Source organism: Galeopterus variegatus, unplaced genomic scaffold (genome assembly GCF_000696425.1).
Source record: "Galeopterus variegatus unplaced genomic scaffold, G_variegatus-3.0.2 Scaffold12, whole genome shotgun sequence".
Lineage (NCBI taxonomy): Eukaryota > Metazoa > Chordata > Mammalia > Dermoptera > Cynocephalidae > Galeopterus > Galeopterus variegatus.
This window is the reverse complement of record NW_007726123.1, coordinates 997786-1023647: the sequence shown is the minus strand read 5'-3', so window position 1 is coordinate 1023647 and position 25862 is coordinate 997786. Positions and strand designations below refer to the sequence as shown.

Here is a 25862-nt window from a genome sequence, read left to right as displayed (position 1 = left end):
GTCCGTCCGTTTCAGAGGCTAGCCCTCTCTAGGTCTTAGAAAGCACTTGTGAGATGTGAAGCCTTCTTACTTTACTATGACATAAGATGTGTCTCTGTGTCTGAAGGATAGCAATGATGATGACCAATAATAAGAGCACAACAGCAATAAAAAGAGCCTCCAGTTACTACATTCTTACTGTGTGTCAGCCACGGTGCTAAGTGTTCTACATGTCTAAACTCATGGAAATCATATGAAAGACCTATAAATTAGCTATACCTTTCTATCCCCTATTTACATATGAGGATAAAATAATATGTTCCTTTATTCAGCAATGGTTGGCAACAGTATAAGGGAGAAAAGGAGAACTGTCATGAGGAAACTATTGATAACTACGTGACAGTTCTTCCACCTTGCATGGGTTCCAGGGCAACTGTCTGCAGGAAGTTGCATTTGAATGGAACTTTGAAGATTGGGATCCACTGGGGCTGTAGTAGGTGATAAAGTACATGATGCGGAGAGACAGTGTGGGTGAGGGACCAATTCCTGGGGAGAGTGGCACTAACATAGGACCTGGAAGGATGTTGTGGATACAGACAGGCAAAGGGGGAGGCAGGCTGTTCATAAACTCAGTAACAGCATGAACAAAGGCAGGAAGGGAAGCAATCATTCTGTGTACTTTTTTTTTTTTCCTTTTTGTCTTTTTTTGTGTCCGGCAACGGATCGCAACCCTCAGTGTCGCGCCCGTATCGGACCGGGACCGGCAACGGGATCGCAACCCTCGGTGCTGTGCCCGTTTCCTTTTTGTCTTTTTTTGTGTCCGGCAACGGATCGCAACCCTCAGTGTCGCGCCCGTATCGGACCGGGACCGGCAACGGGATCGCAACCCTCGGTGCTGTGCCCGCACCTCACTCAGCCAGTGAGCGGGAACCGGTCTGTATGTGGGATTCGAACCCTCGGCGGGAGCGCCGCTGCACTCCCAAGTGGCGCACTGTAGCAGTGCGTCACCGGGCTTGGCCCCCCCCCCTTTTTTTTTTTTTTTTTTTGAGTTTTGAGTATTTGTTACCTTTTTAAGAAACAGCTTTACTAAAATACAATTCACATACCGTACAATTTACCCATTGAAAGTGTACATCATTCAGTGGCTTTTAGTATATTCACAGAGTTGTGTATCTATCACCACAATCAAATTTAGAACATCTTCTTCACCCTAAAAAGAACCCCTGCATCTTTACCCTAAGAAGAAACCCTGGACCCCTTAGCCATCATCTCCCAACCCCCCATCTCTCCCCTTCTGTAGCCCAAAGTAACCACAAACCTGCTCTCCATCCCTATAGATTTGCCTATTCTGTACATTTCCTACAAATGGAACCATACGGAATGACTTGTGACTGGCTTCTGTCATATGTCTACTATCATTTTTAGTAAAAACAAAACAAGGTTGTATTTGTCAGTTGTTGAGACTTTGGGACAGGCCTCAGACCAACACTGTGTAAAGGGAAAGGCCTCTGGGCCACAGTTTTTCTAGAGCTCAGTTTGTCTAAAATCCACACATTCCTCAACAGAGTGTAAGGACTGGTCTACACCTGATGACTTATTTAGACTAGAGACTGCAAAGTGGTGGCTGGTGGGCAGGTATGGCCCATAGACATATTCAGCTTGGATCACACAGAGCTGTAAGGTTTTTTCTACTTAGTTGCTAACATTTTAAATTTTTTAAAAAGAGAAAAATCTGTATTTCTGGCTTGGACAATCAGAACTGGGAACAGTGAGTAGGTCTGCCTTCTGGTGCGGCATTGGCTTAAGCTTGCAGGGCCTGGCTCTCCCCATCTCTCCACATTCATAACTGGTCTGTTCCCCTCAGTTGTCCTACCGCCTCGTCCTTTCTAGGTATGTGAAGTGGTGCAATCCCTGGTCTAGGTAATTATTCAGTGTCAATTCACCTTTGCTTGCACAGACTTTCTCTACAATTAATTATTAATCGGGTACAAAATATACATTTAAAAAGAGTTTGAAATAGCTTCATGAGACTAGAAATCTTTGTTTTGTTCTCTGTTACATCCCAAACACAGAGCAGTGCCTCTTACACAGTAGGCATTCAATGATATTTCTTGAAGAATGAACAGCTTTTGTATGATGTATTTTAAAGGGTTTATCCTTTAGACCCTTTAATGTCTGTATATCCTTCAGAAAGGACCAGCCAATTTCCATTAAGGAAGTGCAGTTTTCAGGAAGGACAGACCATACATGCTCTTGCTCCCCTTTTTTGTTCCTCGTCTTCTGTAAAGTATTAAAAACAGTCGCTTAACACCCAGCTCTCTGCAAAAGACACTTGATTTACCCTGTTGGTAATGCTCCATGCTCTGCTGTAGTGGAGAAGTCCCAGTAGGTGAAATGCTACAAAGAAGAAACCTTCTGTTGCAGGCTTATGTTCTGGACTAACTGGGGAGAAGAACCTAGGATTGAGTCTGCCTGGATGAATGGGGAGCATCGCCAAGTCCTGGTTTCCGAGAACCTTGGTTGGCCAGTTGGCCTTTCTGTTGATTATTTGAACAATGACCGGATCTACTGGAGTGACTTCAAGGAGGATGTTATTGAAACCATAAAATATGATGGGACTGATAGAAGACTCGTTGTATATGAAGGTTAGAAACGAGTTAAAATTTAATATATTAAATTATTAATTAATATATTCCTAGTCACTTTGCCGATTTTCTCAAGAAGGAACCCTGATCTTAGAAAATAGGTCACATAGTTTCTTAGATACACCCCCTCCACCTCCCAGCTGCTGAATTGAATGCAAATGAATCTATTAACAATAAATAAGTCCTTTTTGTCCTTTTTACAAATTGAAAAAAAAAATGCTTCTCAGTAGCAGATATTGAAATAACTGAGATGCCTGTTAGATTGCCTTGATAGAGGTGGAGCTCATGTGTACAGATGTTAATCCATGTCTGACTGCTTCTAGGCACGTGTGTTTTCAATGTGCTAGATTACTCATTATGCACAAAAGGAAACATCTAGATGGAAACATCTAGAAGGAGAGGAGTGTTTTGTTTTCTTATCCAGACTCTGCAGAACTGCAGCGATCCAACACATACCACATTTTTCCTATCTGACCAGTGATATTTTATGTTCAAAAGAAAAAAATAAAATCCTTGCTATACAAATTGTTTTCCAGAAGTGGTATAAAACCATCAAGGGGCTGGGGTATTTTCTTCTCAATAACCTTGTTTTGATTTTCCGTTGTGGCTAAGCAGCAATGAACCCTTACAGTCTGGACATCTTTGAAAACCAGTTATACTGGGTATCTAAGGAGAAAGGAGAAGTATGGAAACAAGATAAGTTTGGGAAAGGAGAGAAAGAGAAACAGCTGGTAGTAAACCCTTGGCTCACTCAAGTTCGAGTCTTTCATCAACTCAGATACAATCATTCAGGTAATCACCAGCTTTGGAATAAGATGCTTCTCATTATCTGGAAACCTTATTTCAAAATAATGGCTATATTATTGGAAAATAGTAGTGGATATCTTGGTTGGGATATTCCTTCTCCTGTCAGGACCTAACTGCTGTTGTCATCTGCTTTCTAGTGCCCAACCCGTGTAAACTGGTCTGCAGCCACCTGTGCCTGCTGAGACCTGGAGGATACAGCTGTGCCTGTCCCCAAGGCTCCAGCTTTATACAGGGGAGCACCACTGAGTGTGATGCAGGTAGGGGTCTGGGGAGTTCCTCTGCCACTGCAGGAGCCTGAAGGGTCCCTGTGCACTGGGTCCACAGCAGAGTAGAGTGGGGACAGCCCTAAGGAGGTATGAGAGATTTGGGAAACATGGACAGAGCTGAGTAGGACTCAAGGGGCCAAACAGAACTCATCTTCCAGTGATTTCTGAGGATCCTTTGCTAAGCTCTGCAGAGATATAGATCCAGTACCTCTAAATCTGCTGTTGTGTTGTTTTGTAAAGACGTTTTGGAGAGTGGGTTTTCTGTAGGGCCTCTTCCTCATTCCTGCACCCCATACTGGATTCCTACGCCCTAGAATCTACTCAGCCTTAAACAAGTACCTCAGGATGGAGAACCATGAAGTGCAGAGCTTTGTCAACTGAAAAAGAGGCACATTTTGAAAGGTGACTTGTGTTGCTAAGAGATGAAGGCTAGAATAAGGAAGCAATGTTTTAATTATCGCCCAAAATGGTACAGATGATTTATTTTTGGCAAGACCTTTTTCAATGACTCTTTTAAATTAAGGACTTAATAAGTCATGGGGAATAACCAGTGTCCCTAACTAGTATCCCATGTTTAATTAAGCACCTTAAAAAATCATCCTGCGTTCACTTGCAGCCCATTTTATGGCTTGCATCCTTGGGTCTTGCCCCATTTTAGCTAATGGGGAAATGAAGAGGCTTAATCATCTTCTACCACTAGAGGGAGCAAGTGGTGAGACAAGGAACCACCCTTTGCTTCTCCCAGCTACTGAAAAGTTGGCAGGTGTAGAGAATGAACTCTGAGAGAAAAAAACTGCTTTGCTTCTCCTCTCTCTCCGTGTCCCCATCCTCATCCCAGTACTACGGGGGAAGTATTGGCAAGATTCCAATATTTTTAACCAAATGATAATTTCAAGCTTCTGGGATTTGTTCTATGCTGCAGTTGGATCGTTCTGACACTCACTGCAGTTTCACACTATAGGAGAGGTTTTGCCCAAGTTGTCACCTCATCTGCTACTTTCCTTGTTTAAATTTTTTGTCAAGTGGATTGTATTAAGATTTTGTTTAAAGAACTTGAAACAGAGTAAGCACATTATGATGGTAGTCCTTCCATATAGGGCCTTGGTTTGGCATATCAATGAATTAATATAATAAGATTTATTGAGTGCCTACTATGTACCAGGTGCTGTTTAAGTGCTGGAGATAACAGAAGTGAACAAAACAGACAAATCCCCTACTCTCATAGAGCTTATAAATAGAACAATAAATAATAGAACAATAAATAGAGAAACCAATATAATAATAACAATAATATACTTAGTAGCAGTAGTAGTAATATAATAGGTCAGGTGGCAGAAGTACTATGGAGAAAACTAAAGCAGGGGAGGAAGAATGAAGGTGGGGGGAGTGGGGTTGCTCTTTTAGACAAAGTGTTCAGGGAAGGCCTCTGATAAAGTGGATTTTGAGAAGGGACTCAGATTGAAGGACTGAGCTGGAAGGGTATCCAAACTCCTTAAATAAAATACACATGTGACAAATACTTATTGAAGCACCGATCAGGCACATTCAGGAAGTGTGTGGGGGCTGGGCTGGGAGCAGGGACCCAGGGTAAGGGTGGTTTTGGAGGACCTAAAAAATGAGATCTCTAGCTGGCTGTCTATCAAGTATCTGTGTATCTGTATCTGTGTGACTATTGACTGATCCAAAACTGATTCTTTGGAGCCTTTAGTTGAAGTTTCAAGGTGTGCCTAAATTAAACTCTTGATTTAACTGGGTTCATAATGGAGAATTCTGAAAACTTGAAAGAGAACATTAAATGTCTTAAGAGATTCTTTTACCACAAGGTTCTTCTAACTATTAATATATGCTCTCCAGTCTAGCACCTCTCCACTGTTCTGGGGGGAAATGCTATAAACTGCCCCTTTCACTAAAGGTATGTTACTATCCAAGGCCATATGATTGATAAAGAAGTGCATTTGACTTAGGGGGAAGGCCATGTTTTGACAGGGAGATGAATTAGCAGGCCCGCCCCGGGTAGGTTTGCAGGTATGGGCATTCTGCTGAGTATGGCTGACTAATCATGCATGGCTTTCCCTTTCTGCAGCCATCGAAACTCCTATTGCCATGCCCCTCCCATGCAGGTGTATGAACGGAGGAAATTGCTATTTTGATGAGAATGACCTCCCAAAATGCAAGTAAGTCTCAATGTTGAGGTCCAGATGTAGGTCTTGCCTGTTCTGGGGGAATTTGAGACCTTAGAGTAGCCAGGAAAACAAATACAGGAACCTTGCCAGTTCACAAATGTTCACATTTTAACCAGATTGCCATTCCCTTGGGGGAATCCACAGAGAGTCAAGGCAGTGTTTCTCAAACTGTAATGTGCACAAGAATCACCTGGGGATCTGGTTAAAATGTCCATAATCATTCATAGGGATTCTGTATTTCTGAGAAGCTCCTGGGTGATGTTACAGAGTCGTGGACCACACTTTGGGGAGCAAGGAGTCAGAGAAATGCCAACAGCATTTTCCTACAAACCTGGGATTAGTAATACAGCAGGATTGTGGAAGAACAGCTGTCAGCAGGGCTGCTTCAGTACAAGGCACCCATGACGAGCAGAAAGACTGGGCTTAAGATTTGGAAAGAAGAAGACTATTGAGAATGCTCTAATACGGAGCAAGATAAATAGATGTCTTTAAAAAGTATTTCATGAAAACATATCAAAAGAAAGAATACAGCCATGGTTTCCATTTTTACCCTCTAAGGAAGAATTGTGTAGATGAGAGAAGATACTGATAGGTTTATTTGATCGGGCTGCTCCCGTAGGTGCCACGGCTACTCCATTGAAGCTGAATTTCTAAAGTCAGATCACTATTCTTTCTGCTCATCATCTCTTGGGGGAGAATAAGCAAAAGTCACGCAGCATACATTGTCTGTTTGACATGTAATTTACTCAGTCAGAACTCTCTCTGCCTTAGAAAGTGCTTATAAATTGCAGTAGAGCCTAACTAAGAAGGCAATAGCTAGTGAGTGATTCTCCTTTTACTTTCAGGTGTTCCAGTGACTACACCGGAAAATATTGTGAAGTAGGGTTTTCAAAAGGAATTCCTTCAGGAACAAGTAAGTTTTGAGAATATGAGCAACCTGGAAGTACCTGTGGCCACTAAATTGAGTGCTGTCTTATATAAGCTATTTAACCCAGTCTTTGAGGAATGAAGGGTGCGAGCCCCCGGCTTCTGCTGCGTTTGCTGGCTCCTTTCTTTCTCCATGTGTTGATATGTTTGCTGCTGCTCCTCTCCTTTATAGCAGCAGTGGCCGCACTATTGACAATCCTCTTGATCATCATAATTGGAGCTCTGGCAACTGGAGGATTTTTCCACTACAGGAAAACCGGCTCCCTTTTGCCTGCCCTGCCCAAGCTGCCAAGGTCAGTTTCTTTACGTGGAATATTTTAGAAGCCTGTGTAATGTGACCATGTGAATATCTTAGTTTTTTTTTTTTTTTCAAGTTAAAAAAGTACAATACACAGTTCACCTATTCTGGAGAAACAAAAAGTAGTGAGGATTTAAAGCAGTCACTTCACAGCACAGCTTCTTTACTGAGTGCTTCTCTGAAGCTTGCGTGACAAATCAGGCTTTATAGTCCAGAGGGTTGTGCCTACTGGTGGCTATTCAGGTCAAACTGGAGTACAGAGCGGTTGTGTGATGAACCAGGTATTAATCCTGCAAGTGCCTAACTGGTCCTCTCTTAGATCTCAAGCATTCAGGAATGTGCTTTAAGGTTTCTAGGTAGCTAAGAAAACTTACTACTACTAAACTTGCTACTGCCATATTTAACATGTGTAAATTCAGAGTGGGAATTGAGCATTTCATTTGAATAAGATTTAGCAATGTGGAGGAAAGAGTACTATTGCAAAGGACTAATATGACACTGTTTTGGTTACTTCCATCCAGCTTAAGCAGTCTTATCAAGCCTCCTGCGAATGAAAATGGGGTGACCTTCAGATCAGGGGTAGATGTTAACATGGATATTGGAGTATCTGGTTTTGGGCCTGAGTCTGCTATTGACAGATCAGTGGTGATGGTGAGTGTGATTTCAAAGTGGTTATTTGAAGGTTGTCCTTTTTACCATTTTATAAAAGGAGCACTTTTTATAAAGAATAAAATTAACCTAGAGAATACTGAAGTACAGTGTGCCTCTCAGAATAAAGTCTGCAGTACATAGGGTTCGTTGCAGAAATGTGTCTGAAAACATTAGTAACATTAGTAATAAAATTTAAATTTACCCCTGCTCTAAGGTTGAGTTGGAATTATAAATAGTCTTAAGTTTAAGTTTTTGGACTCTTACCCAGTTTTTGGGTTTGTTTGTGGGGGGGAGTGTGAAAACATGATATTTTGTTTTTATTCGATGACATTTTGTATGTATAAAAAGAGTGGGGAACTATATTTTTCCTAGTGTCATATTTTTCCATCAATGTATAGTGATGGAATAAACAGTGATTTTTGAGTCTGTGTTTGTTCAAACCATGGCTCTGCCACCTTATAAGTATGTACTACTAATAAGCATGGAGTGTGGTCTTGCTGACCTTCACTGTCCACATCTGTAAAATGGGTACAATAATAGCTCCTGTGAGGACCAAATGAGATACCAAATAAGGGGATGAGCACACAGTCTCAGCACAGAGGAGGCTCTGTATAATGACTTTCGGGAAACCACTTTCAGTATTTTGTCTCTCCCCAAAGTCTCTCATCTTTTGTCCTGCCTGAAAAAGTACAGTATTAGCCGTTCTCTCTACTTCCTCTCTCTTATTCTTCTCTTTCTTGCTCTTCTTCCACCACCTACCCTTTTCTCTTTTGTCCAGACCCAATCCCCAGGCGACTTATTTACATTAAGGAGCCATAAAGAATTCAAATGTGGGGCACACTTCTGTTTTCTTAAGCTGATGAGTTAGTGCATTTATGTCACTTTAAATAATGATTTACCATATGGAAGCCTTGTGTCTCTGCTGGCTTTTTTTTTTTTTTTAAATAAGTTCTCTGAGCCCTCATCTTTTGGGTAACTGGCATAGTACCTAGCCTACCTCCGGGCGTGAGGAAGGCACCTCCCTCTGTTTGCAAAACAGATCAGTATGATGTGACTTCTCTCTTTCTTCCCCCTCATCAGAGTGAACACTTTGCCACAGAGATGGGAAAGGAGCCCATAATATTTGAAAACCCAATGTATTCAGCCAAAGACTCTGCTGTCAAAGTGATTCAGCCAACAGAGGTGAGAAATCCATACAGTTCTTTCTTTCAGTTAGTGCTGTTGCTGCATCTTATTCAATTGAATAATGTCCTCTGAGGCCTCTCGAACCTTCCTTGCAAATGGATGGGTTCAGTGGTCTGTGCCTCAGCTTCACCATCTGCAGTAACAGGGCTGACCCAAGGATGTAAGACCTGAAAATAATCATAACCCTATTGCGTTGTACAGTTGTTGAGGTTTGGCAGCCATACTGGGGGCATTGATCAAGAGCCTTTCCATCCTGAGAGACCTGAGTCCATTCAGAGGCCTGGCGAACACAGTGCCAGGCACACCACAGACTCTCTCTAAATATTCGTGAAATGAATGAATGCATGAACGATTGTCAGGCCATAATGCAGACATTTGGGGGACTGGATTAATTCTCTGGGTTCTTATTGGTATCACAAGGGTGTGGCTTGAGGTGGCTTAGAGGGAGAGGGACCTCCCAATGTTTGCCTTTCCCATACTTTTCTGAAAAGCATAAATGCCTTTGAAGTTGATAGGCAGATGGCCAGATTTCCTTTGGTACGGCCTGCTACTCTGTCATCTTTCAGAGGAGCTGGGAGATGAGATAGGAGTCTGGAAGAAGGGAAAGAACTTTTCATTAGATCTGCATTAAGAGCCCCAATACCACTTCCAGTCCCTGTTGACTGCTAACCTGTCCCTCCTTTGTTGGAACAACTATGGCCTCAGTGACAAAGAATAAGTTTCATTGTTAACACCTCAACTTCTTTTGAATTCAGGATATGATGCATTTTAATATAAGATAGGTATGTTTACTTCACAAACAGCTTTCTTAATATCAGAAATATTTGAATCTTGAAGCCATTTAGCCTGATCCTTTGATAACCAGGTAGCAAAACTTAATCACACAATGAAACAGATATGACATTTTATTTGGCATTTTCACTTGAAATAAAATGAGGCCACATATACAAACACATATCCAAGTTTAAGAAGAAACAAAGTGGTATATGTAAAAATATACGCCAGTCACCAAAAAAAAAAAAAAAGTATATATATATTTTGTGGAAAAAATATGTATATGAAATGAGTGAATTGTCTCCCTATAATTTATTAATTGTATATTCATGGTAATTTAAGATTAAGGGGGAACCCTGGAATTATATGAATGTTATAGAAAAATGCGTAGAGGAGTATTAATTCCACTATGTCTATTGTTTCAAAAATTTAACCTGTTTTTAGCAGTCCTCAGAAATTAACTTTATTCTTAACATTCAATGACGGGATTCTCAGCTTACTAGTGAGTTTGGATAATTATTCATGCTGTCGTTCTAGGTTTTGGCTGCCAATATACAACCAGAGCATGTTTTATCCCAAAATGTAGTCAACAGTGGAGAATACCTATTAGAGAATTGCTATTAATAATTGAGAGTGTGACCAGTGAGGAATATGTGTGCCTCCTAGGATTAAGGCATGAAATGACTTAGTGGTTGGTGCTCTTGATTTTGACGACGTGGGAGTGGCATTTAGTCCTGGGCTAGCAGGTTGGCTCATATGATAAAAATGGTGCCTGACTGTATCTGTGGAGAACAAGGTGGTAAACAGAACCAGAGTTGACAACAAACTTTACAGCAAATGTATTTATTACTGAATTGTTTCAAAACTGAATAAGGGCCTTCAATATGTTCACAGGTGACAGTATCTGGAAATGTGGATAACAAGAATTATGGAAGTCCCATAAACCCTTCTGAGATAGCTCCAGAAACCAAACCAACTTCTCCGGGTGCTGATGGAACTCAGGTGACAGTGGCTGACTGCTGAAATGATGTGGGATTTGGAAAGAACTTTGGAATTGCTGGGTTGGCACTAATCCAAGGCAAACTAGGGAGACCTCAACAGGCTCACAGATCCCAAGATGTGTAGGCAGCTAATAAATATAGTTGTTTAAAAAAAATTCATAGATTAAAAACTTCTCACCAAGTGAAGCTACATTCTAACATTGAGTTGGGAATAATGTTTCTTGTGACACTGGAGACCATGTCACAAAAAAGGGCAAACAGAGTTCTGGATCCAGTATTTTCACTCTAGGGACATTTAATTTGAGAGATTGACTTCGTATGAATAAAGATTTCACTGTGTCAGGGTACATATAAAAGACCTTTCCCTGTGTGATGCAATTTTTCTATAGCATGTATCTTTGTTCCCTTAATAATATATGTTCTTAATTCTACTGCTGTTACCTTTGCTTACCACAGACATCACTCACTTATATCCTCTTCATATACCCACCTGTCTGTTCATTCATCACCCATCTAATTGTCCAGCCAGTCGTCCAACCAACATTATTGTCTCCAATGTGCCAGGCACCATGTTTAACACCAGAGATTTTTTTTAAAAAAGACAAAAAAAAGACCACTAGATGGAGCTTCTCGTCCATGCCTGCAGGTCCTTTGAAATTCATAGACTATTTGGACTGCAGAGAGAAATTCAATAAATACATTTGATATAAAACTCTGAATTAATGAATACTATATCACATTTTAATGGACCCATATGCAGATATCCTAGATCTAGCTGTTTGATTCTGGACAAATCATTTTACCTCTTTGTGCCTCAAAACCATCCTATACACTGTAGGGTATTTTGGTGTTCCCAGTCCTTGCCCACTAAATACCACTAGTATCTCCTCCAGCTCATTGTGATCCCAGAAATCAACGCCCCCTCCTCCAGTAGAGAACAATAGGATCTGGAATGTCTTAATTCTAAGGTTCCATGACTCCTTTTGTGAAGTAGTATAAAGAAACAAAAGCCTAAGGTAGTTAGAAATTTTAACATTTGATGCAATCTTTATTTCTCAAATAGTGTAATCTATAAATACAATTGGTATGTGCAAAGTTAACTTGGAAGTCTCATTGGATTTTTAGCCATGAAACACCTCAGACATTGATTCTTGTTCTGCTCTTTTGGGTCAAAATAAGAGTTGAGCTAAATTGATGCTAATGAGAAAAGCAAAGGTCTCTGTCCACCTTTTCATATTTCATTACTTACGTCTCCCCCTCCACACACACACACACACACACACACACACACACACACACACACATTCTCTCTCTCTCTCTTTTTAAGGGACTGAAATTTATGAACTTTTCTCTTTAAGCTAACTAAACATGGATTTTGGAAATTAATTTTCCACAGACACCTGAATGCTTGAATGTCATATATTTGGTCTTCCAAGTCTGAATCAGCCCCAAAGCAGTGCCAGATTAATTTTATACACTTGACATTTTTTTCTCAGTCCATTTCCAGTCTAGTGATCTTATTCACTAGGCAGGGATATCCCCCAACCTGAGCAGGAAGTGGAATGGGTGGGGAGAGGCTGAAACTTCTGACCTGGACATCCATCCTCAGAAACAGAATGAACACTGAAAGTCTCTTTCAGATGAGGGCAGATCTTCACCAGTCGTCATTCCTTTTTTTCTCATCTCCATCTTTGCAATGCATTAGTTCTTTCTCTTACTTTTTGAAATCAGTTGAGGCTGAGACTCTCTAAGATTTGTTATCCGTGGTATGTGCAGAAATCTTCTAGTATTTTTTGCCTTCTGGGCACTGAGATAACAGCCAGTGTGGCTTAAAAACAGTAGAGGTATTTGGTTAAGATTACCCTAGGTTGACATTAATGTGTCAAGGACTCTCACAAGTTTATTTTTCATCAGTAAATATGTTGGAAGGACTAAAAATTAAGAACATGAACTCCTGCGACTCAGTCCTATCATTTTCCAAAAGTTGCATTGACATGAAGGGGTCTCCCAAAGAGATAAAATGAGAGTCACCACACCATCTCTCTTGTTAGTTATTGTTTGATTCCAAGTAACCATCCCACACTAAAGCAATGACTTTTAAGAGTTTGGGCTTCCACCCTTGACTATAAGCTTGCAGAGGCAGGGCTCTGGCCTGAATGTCTTCATCTTCCCCTTAGTGGCACCAGGAACAAAGTAGGTATCACTTAAGTTTGGGTTAAAGTGAATGACCTCTTCTATTTCTGTGGTCATGTGCTCCCCATGGAGTAAGAGACACCCCATAAAACATGTGGGCTCGAATCTCAGCTGCCTGTTGGAGTAGGCTGTCTGTTCCCTTGTCTCCTGCCAGGTTTCTGTCTGGCAGCCAGAGCTGTGGCCAGCACTGCAGGCAACTTTTCAGTAAGACAGGGACACCCCCCATGGTCCAGGGTGATGCTCTTTAGTTCTTCAGTTTATGGGCCTCTGAGTCCCCTACGTAATCATTGCCTGCTCTTCTATCGCCAGTATTTACAGTTATTTAATCGTGCTGTGACTCAGCATATGTAAAATAGGGATACCTACTTCAAAAGGTTATTGAGAATATTAAATCAGAAACTTGTAAAACTCTTAAAATAATCCCTGACACATAGTAAGCCCTCAGTAAATGTTAGTTGTTTTTGTTGTTGCTGTTATCATGATTATAGGAGAAAACAATGAAGAGGGGAAGGGATACTCCTGAGTTGACCAAGGATCAAGATGTTGTTTTAGGAAATGAGAGTTACCACTTAGCCTTTTCCTGCAGTTTTCAGGCAGCACCAGAAACCTTCTTCTCCAGGAACTTCTTGTGTGTCTCAGTTTCTTTGTTCTCTCTGTACTAAAGTAGCCAGAATGATCCGCTTGTCAGAGCTTCTACACACTATGAGTACAGATTGTAAACTATAAATTCCAAATCAAGGAAGTATTTTGAAATTATTAGATGAAAAGAGCCCAGAGAGTTTCGGTCACTGTTCAGGTACCATAGGAAGAAATGAACAATTTACCTTGTGGGCCAGGTCACATGGTCCCAGGTCCCAAATTGCTTTGTCCTTCAGTGAGGTGAAATTTTAAAACTTAGGGAGAAAAGAAACCCACAAAAAAATCCTGTTACTCAAGATTTTTTTGTTTTATTCTTTTCATTTAGGTGATAAAATGGAATATCTTCAAACGAAAGCCAAAACAAACTACCAACTTTGAAAATCCAATCTATGCAGAGGTAATTTTTTTTTTTTTAAAGATGATCGGTAATGGGATCTTAACCCTTGACTTGGTGTTGTCAGCACCACGCTCACCCATTGAACTAACTGGCCAATCCCTATATGGGATCTGAACCCGTGGCCTTGGAGTTATCAGCACCACACTCTCCCGAGTGAGCCACGGGCCGGCCATCTGCAGAGGTAATCTTTAACAATTTTCTTAGCACAGACATTCTTTCTTAGAAATCACTTGCTTGGCTACATTGGACATGCACTCAGATTATTCTGAGCAAACTCGCAGAGATTAGTCTTCACACAAAACTCTTTCTAGTTATGTTGGGGGAATGCACAGCTGATTCCTGTCCCGTCGTGGTCTTAGATGCAGAACGAGCAAAAGGAAGATGTGGCTGTGGCCCCACCTCCATCACCTTCTCTCCCTGCCAACATTCCTTCGAAAAGAGACCCAACTCCAGGCTACACTGCAACAGAAGACACTTTTAAAGACACCGCACATCTTGTTAAAGAAGACTCTGAGGTATAGCTGTGCTGGCTATTGAGGGAATAATTAAAAACACACTTTTGCACATATGTTTTTTACAAGCAGATGAAAAAAGTTAACATTCAATACTTTATAAAAAATATATTTTTCCTTGTTTGCCTGTAGTTGGAAGTGTCTTGTGTGTCTTTTTTTTACTTATGCTGTCTCCTACTTGTGTTTTTACAAATAATTATCATGATGTGCTATATGTATGTATATCTTTGCACTGAAGCTGTCTGAAGGTAATGCTATAAATATATTGTACATTTGTAAATTTTGGAAAGATTATCACATCACTGAATTTTCTAATGATAGTATCTGCTGAATTGATTGGTGATTGGTATAGTGAATGATCCAGTGAGGAAAGGAGTTGACTTGGGGCCGTTAGCCATGTCTAAAGAAGAGGCACTGCTCATTTCCTATAAAATTATTCAGGAAAGGAATTCAGGCCCCACTCTTGGGTCCGTTTTTACACTTCAGCACTTAACTAATGTTTAATATTACATGTCAACTTGATTAATAGAAGCCAAAATGTGTTGTATAGACATCTGGATTTGAACCGTGGATGCCTCACAATAATACAGAATGTAGAAAAAGCAATTGAATTTTTGCCCTTCTGCATGTTTGTATTGTATAACCAGAAAACTCTGTTTCATATCTGTTCTCTCACTAGCTGCCAAGTCAACATTTTTATTTGTAATGTCTGTAAGGAAATCCCATGTCATTAAGTGCAAGTGTCCTACACTGAGTTTGTATTTAATTGAATGAGCTCTTTTGTTTGATGGACTCTAGAGCAGTTTATGCCCTTGCCTGGCATTTCAGGTGGTCACCTACCCTAGTGACTGGAGCTCAGTAGCTGAGTTACTAAAACCAAATCTGTGTCTTCATAAAGTAAGGTGCAAAACAAATACCAGTTAAGCAAAGCCTGAACTGGGTTTTTGTTTCTTTGTGTGAAAATATCATTATAATGACTATTTATTTCCTAAGTTGAACATGAATAGAAAGGGAAACCATTCTTATTGAGCCTTTTTTAGGTTATTTGGCTAAATCTGTACATTTTTATCAGAATGTACTGTACAGCCCAGCTCTTTTCTTGAATAATATAATCTGCACAACAGGAACCATGGCAGGAATATATAATTTCCATAGCAAGTAACATTCCTGGCTCTCTGTGCTAATATTGCACATTTGTTAATGAATGAATGGGTGTATGGATGGATAGATAGATAGGTGGATGAATGAAACATGTACTACTGATTATTTTATTCCTGAGTTCTCAAAATATTTGTTGCTCATATTTTGAGTGCTGATTGTAATTACTTTAAAATGTACTTTGATTAGAAAAGCAACTGGAAATGATGCTGCTGGAAAATTTCTAATAAATGTGTATTTTATCAGATGTCTCCTGTGTGCTTCTTAAACCCTAGACATGAATCAGAAAGCTTAGGGTTTTGAGTGCTCTCACAATCCTGCACCACTCCTCCCTGGAAGGGAATCCAGAGTGATTTGTTTGAAAATCAACAAGCCTCTACATTCATTTTGTTTGTGTCTGTGATATTTTGGAATAAGTTATAGGAAACAAAACAACGGGTCTCCAGAAACTGGTCGATCCCAGAGTCCTGCTTAGCCAACAGCATTGCCAGTTGAGTGCTTTCTACGGCTAACGCAGAGCAGAGAGGAAGGCACATACTCCTGTTCCTCTAATAACTAGTGTTCCCCTAATGATAGTCATTTGCCAGGAGGACAGTTTCCCAGCCAATTACTTCTAGCCCATCCCGCTGTCAATCTCTTTGAGCTTCAGCAGCCACATCTATAAAATAGGTAGGTTAGTTGTGAGAGTCCATTGTAAAAATGTTATGTAAAGAGTGTAGTCCAGTGCTTGGCATAAAGTAAGCCCTCAGTCAGTAGAAGCCATGACTAGTATCATCTAGGAAGAAGAGGGAAAAGGAAAGAGGCATCTGTGTGCTTTTAAACACTCCTCAGGTGATTTTAATGCACAGCCAGGGTTGAGAACTACTATACTAAAAAGAAATGACTTCTCTTCTTTATTTTTTAATGGAGGATGTTACAGAGGTGACCAAGATTTTATATGGACCTTTGAAAGGCTGCACATATCTTGTCTGTAATGAAGCTGAAGTGGACATGATAAAAAGTTTGTCTTTATTATTTTCATTTGAGGGTGATAGGAAGGACAATAAACACCCCTCTACATGAAAGATGGGAAACAGAGACGTGGCTGAAATATAGCTTTCCTTGATCCTTCCAAGGCCTCCTGTCATGTGAACATTTCTTGTTCCAATAAGCCAGTGGTAAAGCCTTCCACAAAATTCTGTATCTATTTTGTTGAATGAAAGAATATTACCATGTGAATTTATTCTTCTATCCCTTCCCATGTTTCCAGACCCAACTACAAGGGACTTTTCTTTAGTTATGTTCTTATTTGTTAGTTTCCCCAAGTCTGATTGTAGCAGTAATTTACTTGGGAGAAATTTTAGGGGCCAAGGGAAAAAGGGAACCTTGGAAATTCCTAAGCCTTCCCTGACAGTGAAGAGACTTTTTCTATAAGGACAGGTAGAATGTGGTCTGTTTCCAAGAATGCAATTGTATATTTATTGCTTCTAGGTTTTTGTTTGCTGAGTTTTTATTTTTTGTCACCTTCTAAGAATAAAGCATTTAAAAGGAATACTTCAGTTTTAGAAGATAGCAGCCTTGAGCTGTTTTTGGCACAGTTCTTTGCCACTATTTTCCCAAATCTTAAAGGGACCAGATCCATTTAGTGGAAGGTAATGGAGACTATTTGCAGCACAGAAAATAGTTATGCACATTATGGAGCTAGTACCTAGGCTTTGGAAGGGGAGTCCATTTATCTGTCTTTGGTCTTTGCCAAAGGCCTTGTTTAAAACAGTGAGAAGTGTGACCAGAGTCAGTATCATGGAGCAAGTGAGCTCTGACTAACTGGCCATGTCACCTTGAGTAAGTTCTTTCACCACCCTGCAGATTAGCAGCTTTATATGGAAAATGTAGAGGTTGGACAAGGTTATCTCTAAACTCTCCTCCAGCTTTCAAGTGTTACAGTTCAATGATTTATCTCTGCTCCAGTCTTTGTTTGGATTTTAGTTCCTCAAACAAATTTCAGCTGTTAAGTAAGTACTAAGCTTATCATAGCAACTTCAAGGAAGGCAGAGATTCAATTATAGAGTCTTAATTTTTATCCTCAAATACTGTCTCTCTCTAGGTGAGCTGTTAGGTGCATTTTAGAAAATGCTTTTCTGAAGTATCTGAAAGGCTGTTTGTAAATTTCAGGGCTGAAGGTTGCCACACAGGGTTCCTTCTTGCAGAGATCCCTGCAAACGTCCTTTTTAGATCTGAGGCTCCAGGGGACTTTCATAGGGCTCTGGGCCCCTACTGAGTGTCCTAGGCTTATGAAGAAGGGCTGGTCAGAGTGTGGCTGGCTGGAGGATTAGGCAACCACCTGTGAAGAGCCAATGGTATCCTGCTGACTTCTGATGGGATGTGCAGCCCATGAATGGGCTTTGGATTAAAGAATAAATAAACTTGGAAATAAAACAAATTAATCGTAATTTTCTATTCTTTGGAAATTAAACTTGAAAATTTTTTGGATTTTTCTTTTTTATTTATTTATTTATTTTTTTGTCCTTTTTGAGACCGGCCGCACAGAGTGTGCCACGGGCTCGGCCCTGGATTTTTAAATTGTGATGACAAAATACATCAACTTAAAATCTTAAACTTGAATTTTTAATCATCAATCTGGTATCTGGGGGCTTTTTTTGTTTTTGTTTTTCAAGATGGCCTTGGAAGGCTGCCTTACGATGGCTTTCAAAATCACTGAGGCATGGTATTTACTTCTAATATTCAGAGCCCATAAAAAGGTGTCAGGAAACACAGCCCAGCCCAGCTCAGCCCAGCAGGAAATGCCTTACTCAGCTATGATGCCCACATGAGTTACTTCTCAGAATGGAGTATAAAGCCATCAATGTTAATAACTTAAGCAAATGGCCACCAAGCCCTGGTTTAAGAGTTTTGGTATCTTAGAAAGTGAACCAGAGTTAGAACTCATAGGTGTGAGATGGAACCATGAATCTTTCCCTAACCACATGGCTGATCTTGGGCAGGCTGTTGAGCTTCCCTGGAAAAATGGAGATGGTAAACTCCACAGGGCTCTCATGAGAATATTTATTCATTCACTCAACAAATATTGGATGAGCATCTGTATCTGAAGTACCAGGGAATAGTATCAGATAGTAAAAGCTAACATTTACTGAGCACTTAATGTGAAGCATCTCATTTAATCCTGGAAGCCTTCTAAGGGAATACCATTCTACAGATCAGAAAACTGAGATAACACATGGGAAAATGTTTTTTAAATTATAAAGCACAATATAACATGCTTTAGCACAAGATCAAGATCTAGGAAAAATTTGCCTTTACTTCTGTTTCAATTCTAGTGGGTTCTGAGTGACCTGTATGGCCTAGCAACAATAATAGCAAATATTTATTGAATGTTTCCTATGTGCCAAGATTTCTTCTAAACACTTTACAAGTATTAACTCATTTAATTCTCCCAACGATCCTGTAAGGCACATTCTTATCATCATCCCCATTTTATAGGTGAGGAGACTGAGGTAAGAGAGGTTGAATAACTTGCACAAGGTCGTAAAGCTACCAAGTGTTACATCCAGGACCCTACCTCAGCCAGTCTGGCCCCTAGATTTGCATTCTGCACCATTATGGCACACTGTTCTGTTAAAAGAAAAACTTTGGACAAATTAAATTTAACAGTTTAATTGAGCAGCTCTCAGAAGCAGAAGAGGTTCAGAAAGCTCTACTTCACAATGAGGGCGGAGAGTATTTATGGGCAGAAAATGGAAGCGAGGTACAGAAACAGCTCAGCTGAGGTTTGCTTTATGTGGACCTGGGCTGATCAGCGGGCAGCCTGTGGGTTGGCTGAAGCTCGGCTGCCGTGATTGGCTGATACCCAACTATTCGTTATAAAATATACTCCTAAATTAGTTGTTTCAGTTTACATACTATGTTAGGTTGCAGTTCCTACATGGGGACTCAAGATGCAGAGGCAGCCTCTTGCCAAATTTAGTTTAACATAGATTAAATTCTAATGTAGGTTGGCAAGGAGATATCCTCCCCTAACCCACCGAGACCTAACTCCCTCTCCATCCTGACACTCCACTCTGCCCTGACTGCCCAACAGCTTCCTAGTCTTAAAACCTTTCCAATCAAAACTTACAACTCCTATCAAAACTTTCTGCCCAAAGGGAGCCTTCAGTGATTAGTATTCTACAAATGAGTTAGTTCTGGCCTCTGTTGTGTTACTATCTTGCCTTTGGTTAGCACTGATGTTATTTAGTAAGGGCCCTTGGAGGACAAGGCTTCACTCACATGAGGGACCTCCTTGTGGGTGACTCCTAGGGTGTTCCTTCCCCAGTTAGGTGCTGACTTCTCCCCCATGTGAAGAGCCAAGCCAGTCCTTTCCAAGCAAGTCATTAGCATTTAAGCAGATAGTGAACCAATGCCTTGATTTCTTCTGTGGAGAAACAAATTTGCTGGGACAGGCTAGATATTAGTGGTGTGCCTCCTGTTGTGTCTGACCACGGAAGGCACTCGTTCCTGGGAGACAAAGAAGGAGAAAAACGTGAAAGAGAGCTTTAGTGATTTGTCTGAGCTCTGCCTCAAAATGGATGGTGGAGTCAAACAGTTCGGACAGCTAAATCTATCCTAATTTTGTTTGTAATTTCCTGGTCAGTCTGTCTTTAAACAAGGGGGATGCATGCCCCTTTCAGGACTCCCGCAGGCCTTCTAAGCTCACCTCCATTCTAGTCCTGCTGTGAATTGTAATTGTTCTTTTTCTTATATCTCTCTCACCCTGACTGTCTCAGGGACAATGACTGGCTTTTGCTCCTAAATCCATAGCCACTAATATTGAATCTGACACTCAACAGGTGTTGAATAAACGTTAGCTAAGTAAATACATGGGAAAAAAGTTAAAGATAAGAAAGAAACCCTCCCATTGAATCCTGAGCCTCCAGTGACAGGTGAATGATCCCATGAGCATCTATTTATCTTGCTTACCTCACAGGATGGTTCAGTCATGAACACTTATCAAGTCAGAGAAGTTCATGCATCTGATATCATTCTGGTCACCGTAAGATACCATTTAAATTTATGTCTTTTTTCTTCTAAGTTCCCGGGACTTAGAAAGGCTTTTAGATGAGTAGAATGTCCAAGTTGTTGTTTAAAACACATCTGAGGAGTTAACTTCATAGTATTCCGGAAAGGTTACTGACAGGTGATGAACCATTACTAAAATATCACCAGATGCGGGTAGAGAGGCTCCACCCCACCTGTGTCCTTTAATCTCTAAAATTTAACAGTGCTTCTGTACAGAACAGGGCTACCAAGGACCACCCAGGGAAGCACACTGGATTTCTGGCCTTTTGAGACCCAGCTGGGCAGGATCCCGAGTCTGCGGCAGCTGGCCTCTATCAAGAAGTTGCCATACGCTACTCTGCTGTCAGGGCTCTGCACATAGTATCTCACTTATAGGATACAACGACCTGGGGGAGGTACTGTTATTAGCATCACCATTTCATGAAGGAGGAGACAGAGGCACAGAGTTAGAACAGCCTGCCCAAGATCACACAGCTAATAAGGGGCAGAGCCAGGCTTTGAACCCAGGAGGCTTCGATCTGGAGCCACATCTCTAACCCTGGTCTACACTGCTTCTGAGTTATCTCTGTGATTTGAGGCATGATGTAATGGGAAGAGCCCCTTCTAGGGTGTCGGAGACCCAAGTTTTATTCCGGGCTGGCCAAAGATTAGCCATGTGATCTTAATAAGTTGCTTGATCTTGTATTTCTTAAATGGGGGATTGAATTAGATCAGTGGTTTCAATTCTTTCATAAAGGAAGACCCCCATGGAGTTCACGCTTTAATATTATCATCCATTGAAAAAATTCTATTTATTGAGTTACAATTACTTTGCTTTCCATTTTTAATTAATCAAGTCAAATCATAGTTATCAGTTTCAGAGAGGTCCTGCCTGTCTGCTTTATCTAAAGTAGTTTCCATTCTGTTTTTGTGTCGCATCAGTTATTTTTCTTCCTTCATCCTAGCTGCCATCTCTTATTTAACAAGTCTATAAGTTGACTTATTTTTGTCTTATCTTTCCCTCCAGAAAGTAAGCTTCTGCATGGGCCAGGAGCCCGTCTGCCTCGTTCACCTCTGCATCTCCGGGGTCTAGGACCTAGAAGGTGCTTCATGCATTTTTTGAACTAAGGAATAAAATGACTTAATGGTATCAACGAGCCTGTTAGCTCTTGCTATTAAATGGTCAACACACTGTTTCATCTTGGCTTTTAAAAATATTGAAAATAACGTGAAGAACCCCATTTCCGGTGTTAAAAAGTCTGGAGACTCCAGGTTGGAAATCACTGGATGGAGTGACATCCGCACTCCCATCTGCTTCTGAATTTTCAGTCTGGTCCTTTCCTTTGTGAAGCTCACTAAAGAGATTCAGTTACGTCGAGGCACTAGACAGTGTCCCCACTGCAGCAATTCACGGGGGTAGAGGATGCCCTGGTGCCACCTGCTGATGCCCATCTGACTCTGGGCATGGTAACCCCCAAAGCCAGGCGACAGAGCACACCTGTATTTGTGTTGGAGAGACTTCTATGGCAACAGAACTTGTCTGAAGATCCCAGTTGATGGCAAAGAGCCAACTTACTGCTAACCTATACCCTTTCTACTCAGTTAATGTACAGATCAAAGGAGTTGGAAAGTCTCTATTCATTCATCGCCTCTAATATGATTCTTCTTTTATCTATTTACTTATTTATTTTTGGCAGCGGGCCAGTACGAGGATCTGAACACTTGACCTTGGTGCTATAACACCACACTCTAACCAACTGAACTAAGTGGCCAGTCCTTCAATTCTATTTTTTCCACAAACTTTTTGAAGTACCCGTGGGGGTTTATGTGCATGTCTTACAGTCTCAGAGGCTAGAAGTCTAAAGCCCAGGGAACACATCTGGTGAGGGTCTTCTTTGGTGGTGGCTTTAGAGCAATGCAGGGGTTCCACATGGCAGAAAATGGCGGAGCAGAGAGAGAGAGAGCTCCTCCTGCACTGTCCGTTTAAAGCCCTCAGAACCATGCCCATGACCACCATTAACCATCAACTTAATGACCTCTTCAAGGCCCCACCTTTCAATTATCATAATAGGATTTTCCACCCTCAACATTAACAGTGGGGATTAAGCTTCAATGAATTTGGGTGGGGGAACATTCAATCCACTGCAGTCTGTGTATATAAAAGATGATGCTTGGATCTATCCCTTTATGAAAATAAATATTAATTTTGCAGGACTTCAAGAATGTTCTGGAAAGCCAGGGATAGAGCTATAAAAACGGGAGGAAGGAAGGATGGGGCAGAGGGAAAAGCTGAATTGTAATGCAATTGCCATGGAGGCCTCAGCCAATCTTAGAGGATGCTCTGGAGCTGGAAATGGCCCTTCTGAGTTATCCCAAATTGAAGAGGGGACCGAGTCTTTGGGTGTCCACATCAGCCAGGCATGGGCCACTGACTACCCCATAACCTTGGGCGAGGGAACATCCAGGCTGGGACAAGTCCACTGGGGGGCACAGGGATGAGCCCCCAGCTGAGGGATGGTACAGAGGCCCTGCAGAGGGATCCGGAAGGAGCCCCATGGCTAGTCTTCAACTGTCATCATGTCTCATGACTTGACCAGCTATGTTTTGGGGGCAGTTGTTTAATCTCTCAGCACCTCAGGTTATTTTACTGAGTAAAATGGGGATATAATAGTACCAACCTCCTAGGTTATTACAAGAACTAAATGAGATGATGCATTAGAATGTAAACTCCACGAGGACAGGGACATTTGTTTCACTCGTGTTATGACTCTGGTGCCCACACCGTTGACCTCGGCACTCGTTTATTTGCTGAGTAAGTGATGTCGGCAAACACGCAGCAGAGGGCTGAGGCTCGGCCAGTGCTTGCAGCAGCACGGCAGATGTTACTCTGCGCCTGGCTTCTTACCTGATCTGGATGTCCACCGGGAGTCCTTGTGTTTGGTCCTCTCCTGCAGATCTGTGCAGGGGGACCGTGGGATTGGGGTGGCAGGTAGCGACTGAATCGCGCCTGGAACCCGCTGAGAGGGAGGCAGGCCTGTGTCGGGTGCTGAGCTGAGGGATTTCCCACAGCATGGGTCCTGGAATGTTTGAGGAGAAGCAACTAGGGGCTGGGGAAGGGGTGCCTGGAGGGAGTTGGCAGAAAGCCAAGATGCAAGGTGCTGTGCTTGGTTTGTTTGAACAAACAGGTTGGTTTCTGTTTCCTAGAACCGGCCCTATACCCAGGAAAGGAGGACATTCTCTCTTTTTTTTTTTTTCTGTATTCTCTCCTTTCCTGATTGTGACCTGACCTTCTGTTGCTAAATCACAGAACCAAACCTAGTGCAGTTAGTTCTATAGCTGAGCCACATTTTGGATTCAATTGGCTCTTGCTGGCTGGAGAGGGAACTGACTACAAATCGACACATTGTTTCTGTGAGAAATTCATTCTCATTTCTAAACAGATGAGTAATGGTGTTGGTCTCAGAATAAAACCCATTCTGTGCCCTGTCCTGGAGCCCAGACAAATCAGGCCTTGTCTTGGTGTGTGCATGTGTGTGGGGCCATGTGGGGTTCTGTTTGAGTAATAAAGAACTTCGCAGGCCCCAGAGAGAGAAAAGGTAGACTCTGAGGCTGATGGCCCCAATGCAAAAAATTCTTAAATAGATTGGAGGGGTGCAAGTTGAAGCCAAGGATGCTTTAGCTCCTTAACATTCCAGAACGTGTGGCCGGGGAAGAACTCAACGTGAAGCGAGCATGCATAGGCACCAGCCTGCCTGGCAGGGTGCAGCGAGGCCTGTCCTGAGAGGGGCCTTCTAAGTGCTGTTCACATTCCCCCAGCCAGGCTCCTGAGGGGGCCTGTGGCGCAGTCCCTGGGAAGGAAGTGCATAAAACTGGCAGACAGGGTGTTAAAGAAACCCAGAGAGGGAAGTCCTTTCTTAGGCGCCCTGTCAAAGAGTTGCCATGCTGGTGGGAGGGGTCCTCGTGTATAGCAGCGACTGTGGCTATGTCAGGGGTGGGGAAGGGGAGTAGAATGACCAGATCACCCTTCAGCAGCCAAACATTGACCTGGTCACCCAAGGAGAGGAGCCCAGGAGGAGCGAGGCAGGACCATCGGTGTCTACAGCCTCCTTGCTGCCAGGAGGACCCAAGCGCCCTCCCCATCCCAGCTGAATGCAACCTTCATAACTGGTATTGCTCAGGTGAACTAGAGCTACTCTTACAAAGAGACTTCTAGAATACACAACCTCTGAAATCTGGGGAATTTACCCTGTAGATTTCAGCTTGGCCTCTCCTCCCGCCTTCTCTCTAACAAAGAAGAAAGAAGAGGAATAGGAGGAGCTGGCCAGATGGGTAGAATGTCAATGAATGCTCATGTTAAATCCGACGGGTCACATAAGGTGTAATTGTTTCCAGTGAGCTCTCTGCCTCCCCTGGTTAGCTACTTACGGGAAACTGACTCAACAGAGCTGCACCGAGGGCAGCCAAATCGCTTCCCTGCCTCCTTCCACTCTCTCCGCCTGCAATAAGAAGCTGGGAACTGATGCCAAAGGATTGGAAAAAGAGAAATGTGACGTTGGGGGTTGACCCAACACAGCAGAGCTTCCAGCGCACTATCTGAACACAATGTTTCTCTAGGACACCATAATTCCCTTCACAGGTTATAAAATACTGAATTGTCTAAAAAAGAAAAAACCAAATGCTGACCTATCCCTTAAAAAAACCAAATGCTGACATATCCCAATTGCCCCCCATAAATAAAGCAGAGGGGAAGTTGCACAAGAGAAGTTAAAGGGTGATTCCTGAACCCAGCCTGAACGAGCGCTTTCACCCTCGCCCACACCCCTGCCCCCACCTCATCTGAGGAGGTGCGAGGTGGCTCAGCTGACCTGCAGGAGGAGACAAAGGGACAAAGGCCAAGGGTGGTAAAGACATGAGCGCCTCTGCTCTCGGGGATGGGAGAAGGAGACCTTGATGCTACGACACTGTGCTCGTCCTCTGGGGCTATGGGAAGGTCATCTGTGGTCCCCGGGCCTCACTTTTTCCCATCTAAAAAATGTGATACCTGTTCCTTTCTCCCTCAGAGATGATAAAATCCAGAAAATATTCAAAGGTGCTGACACCTTGGAGGAGGTTTCTGTGTAGGGTGTAGGGGTGGAAAGATTTCTTTCCTCATCCCCTGCTAGGTTCATGGCTGAGCTCCTGTAACAAAAGACAGATTAACAAAGAGAAAAGCATGC

The 25862-nt window shown here is 42.0% G+C and overlaps 1 protein-coding gene across 1 annotated transcript in view; it reads left to right on the top strand.

Moving 5' to 3' along the window:
- LRP2 (low density lipoprotein receptor-related protein 2) overlaps positions 1 to 15862 on the top strand; it is a 167335-nt gene extending 151473 nt beyond the window's left edge. Inside the window, 11 exon segments of the mRNA XM_008592305.1 lie at positions 2404 to 2624; positions 3240 to 3416; positions 3569 to 3688; positions 5781 to 5871; positions 6726 to 6793; positions 6980 to 7100; positions 7627 to 7756; positions 8837 to 8938; positions 10610 to 10717; positions 13874 to 13945; positions 14305 to 15862. Of these exon segments, the coding sequence (XP_008590527.1) occupies positions 2404 to 2624; positions 3240 to 3416; positions 3569 to 3688; positions 5781 to 5871; positions 6726 to 6793; positions 6980 to 7100; positions 7627 to 7756; positions 8837 to 8938; positions 10610 to 10717; positions 13874 to 13945; positions 14305 to 14466 (1372 nt within the window). The 3' untranslated portion in view covers positions 14467 to 15862.
- Positions 15863 to 25862: the final 10000 nt, after the last annotated feature.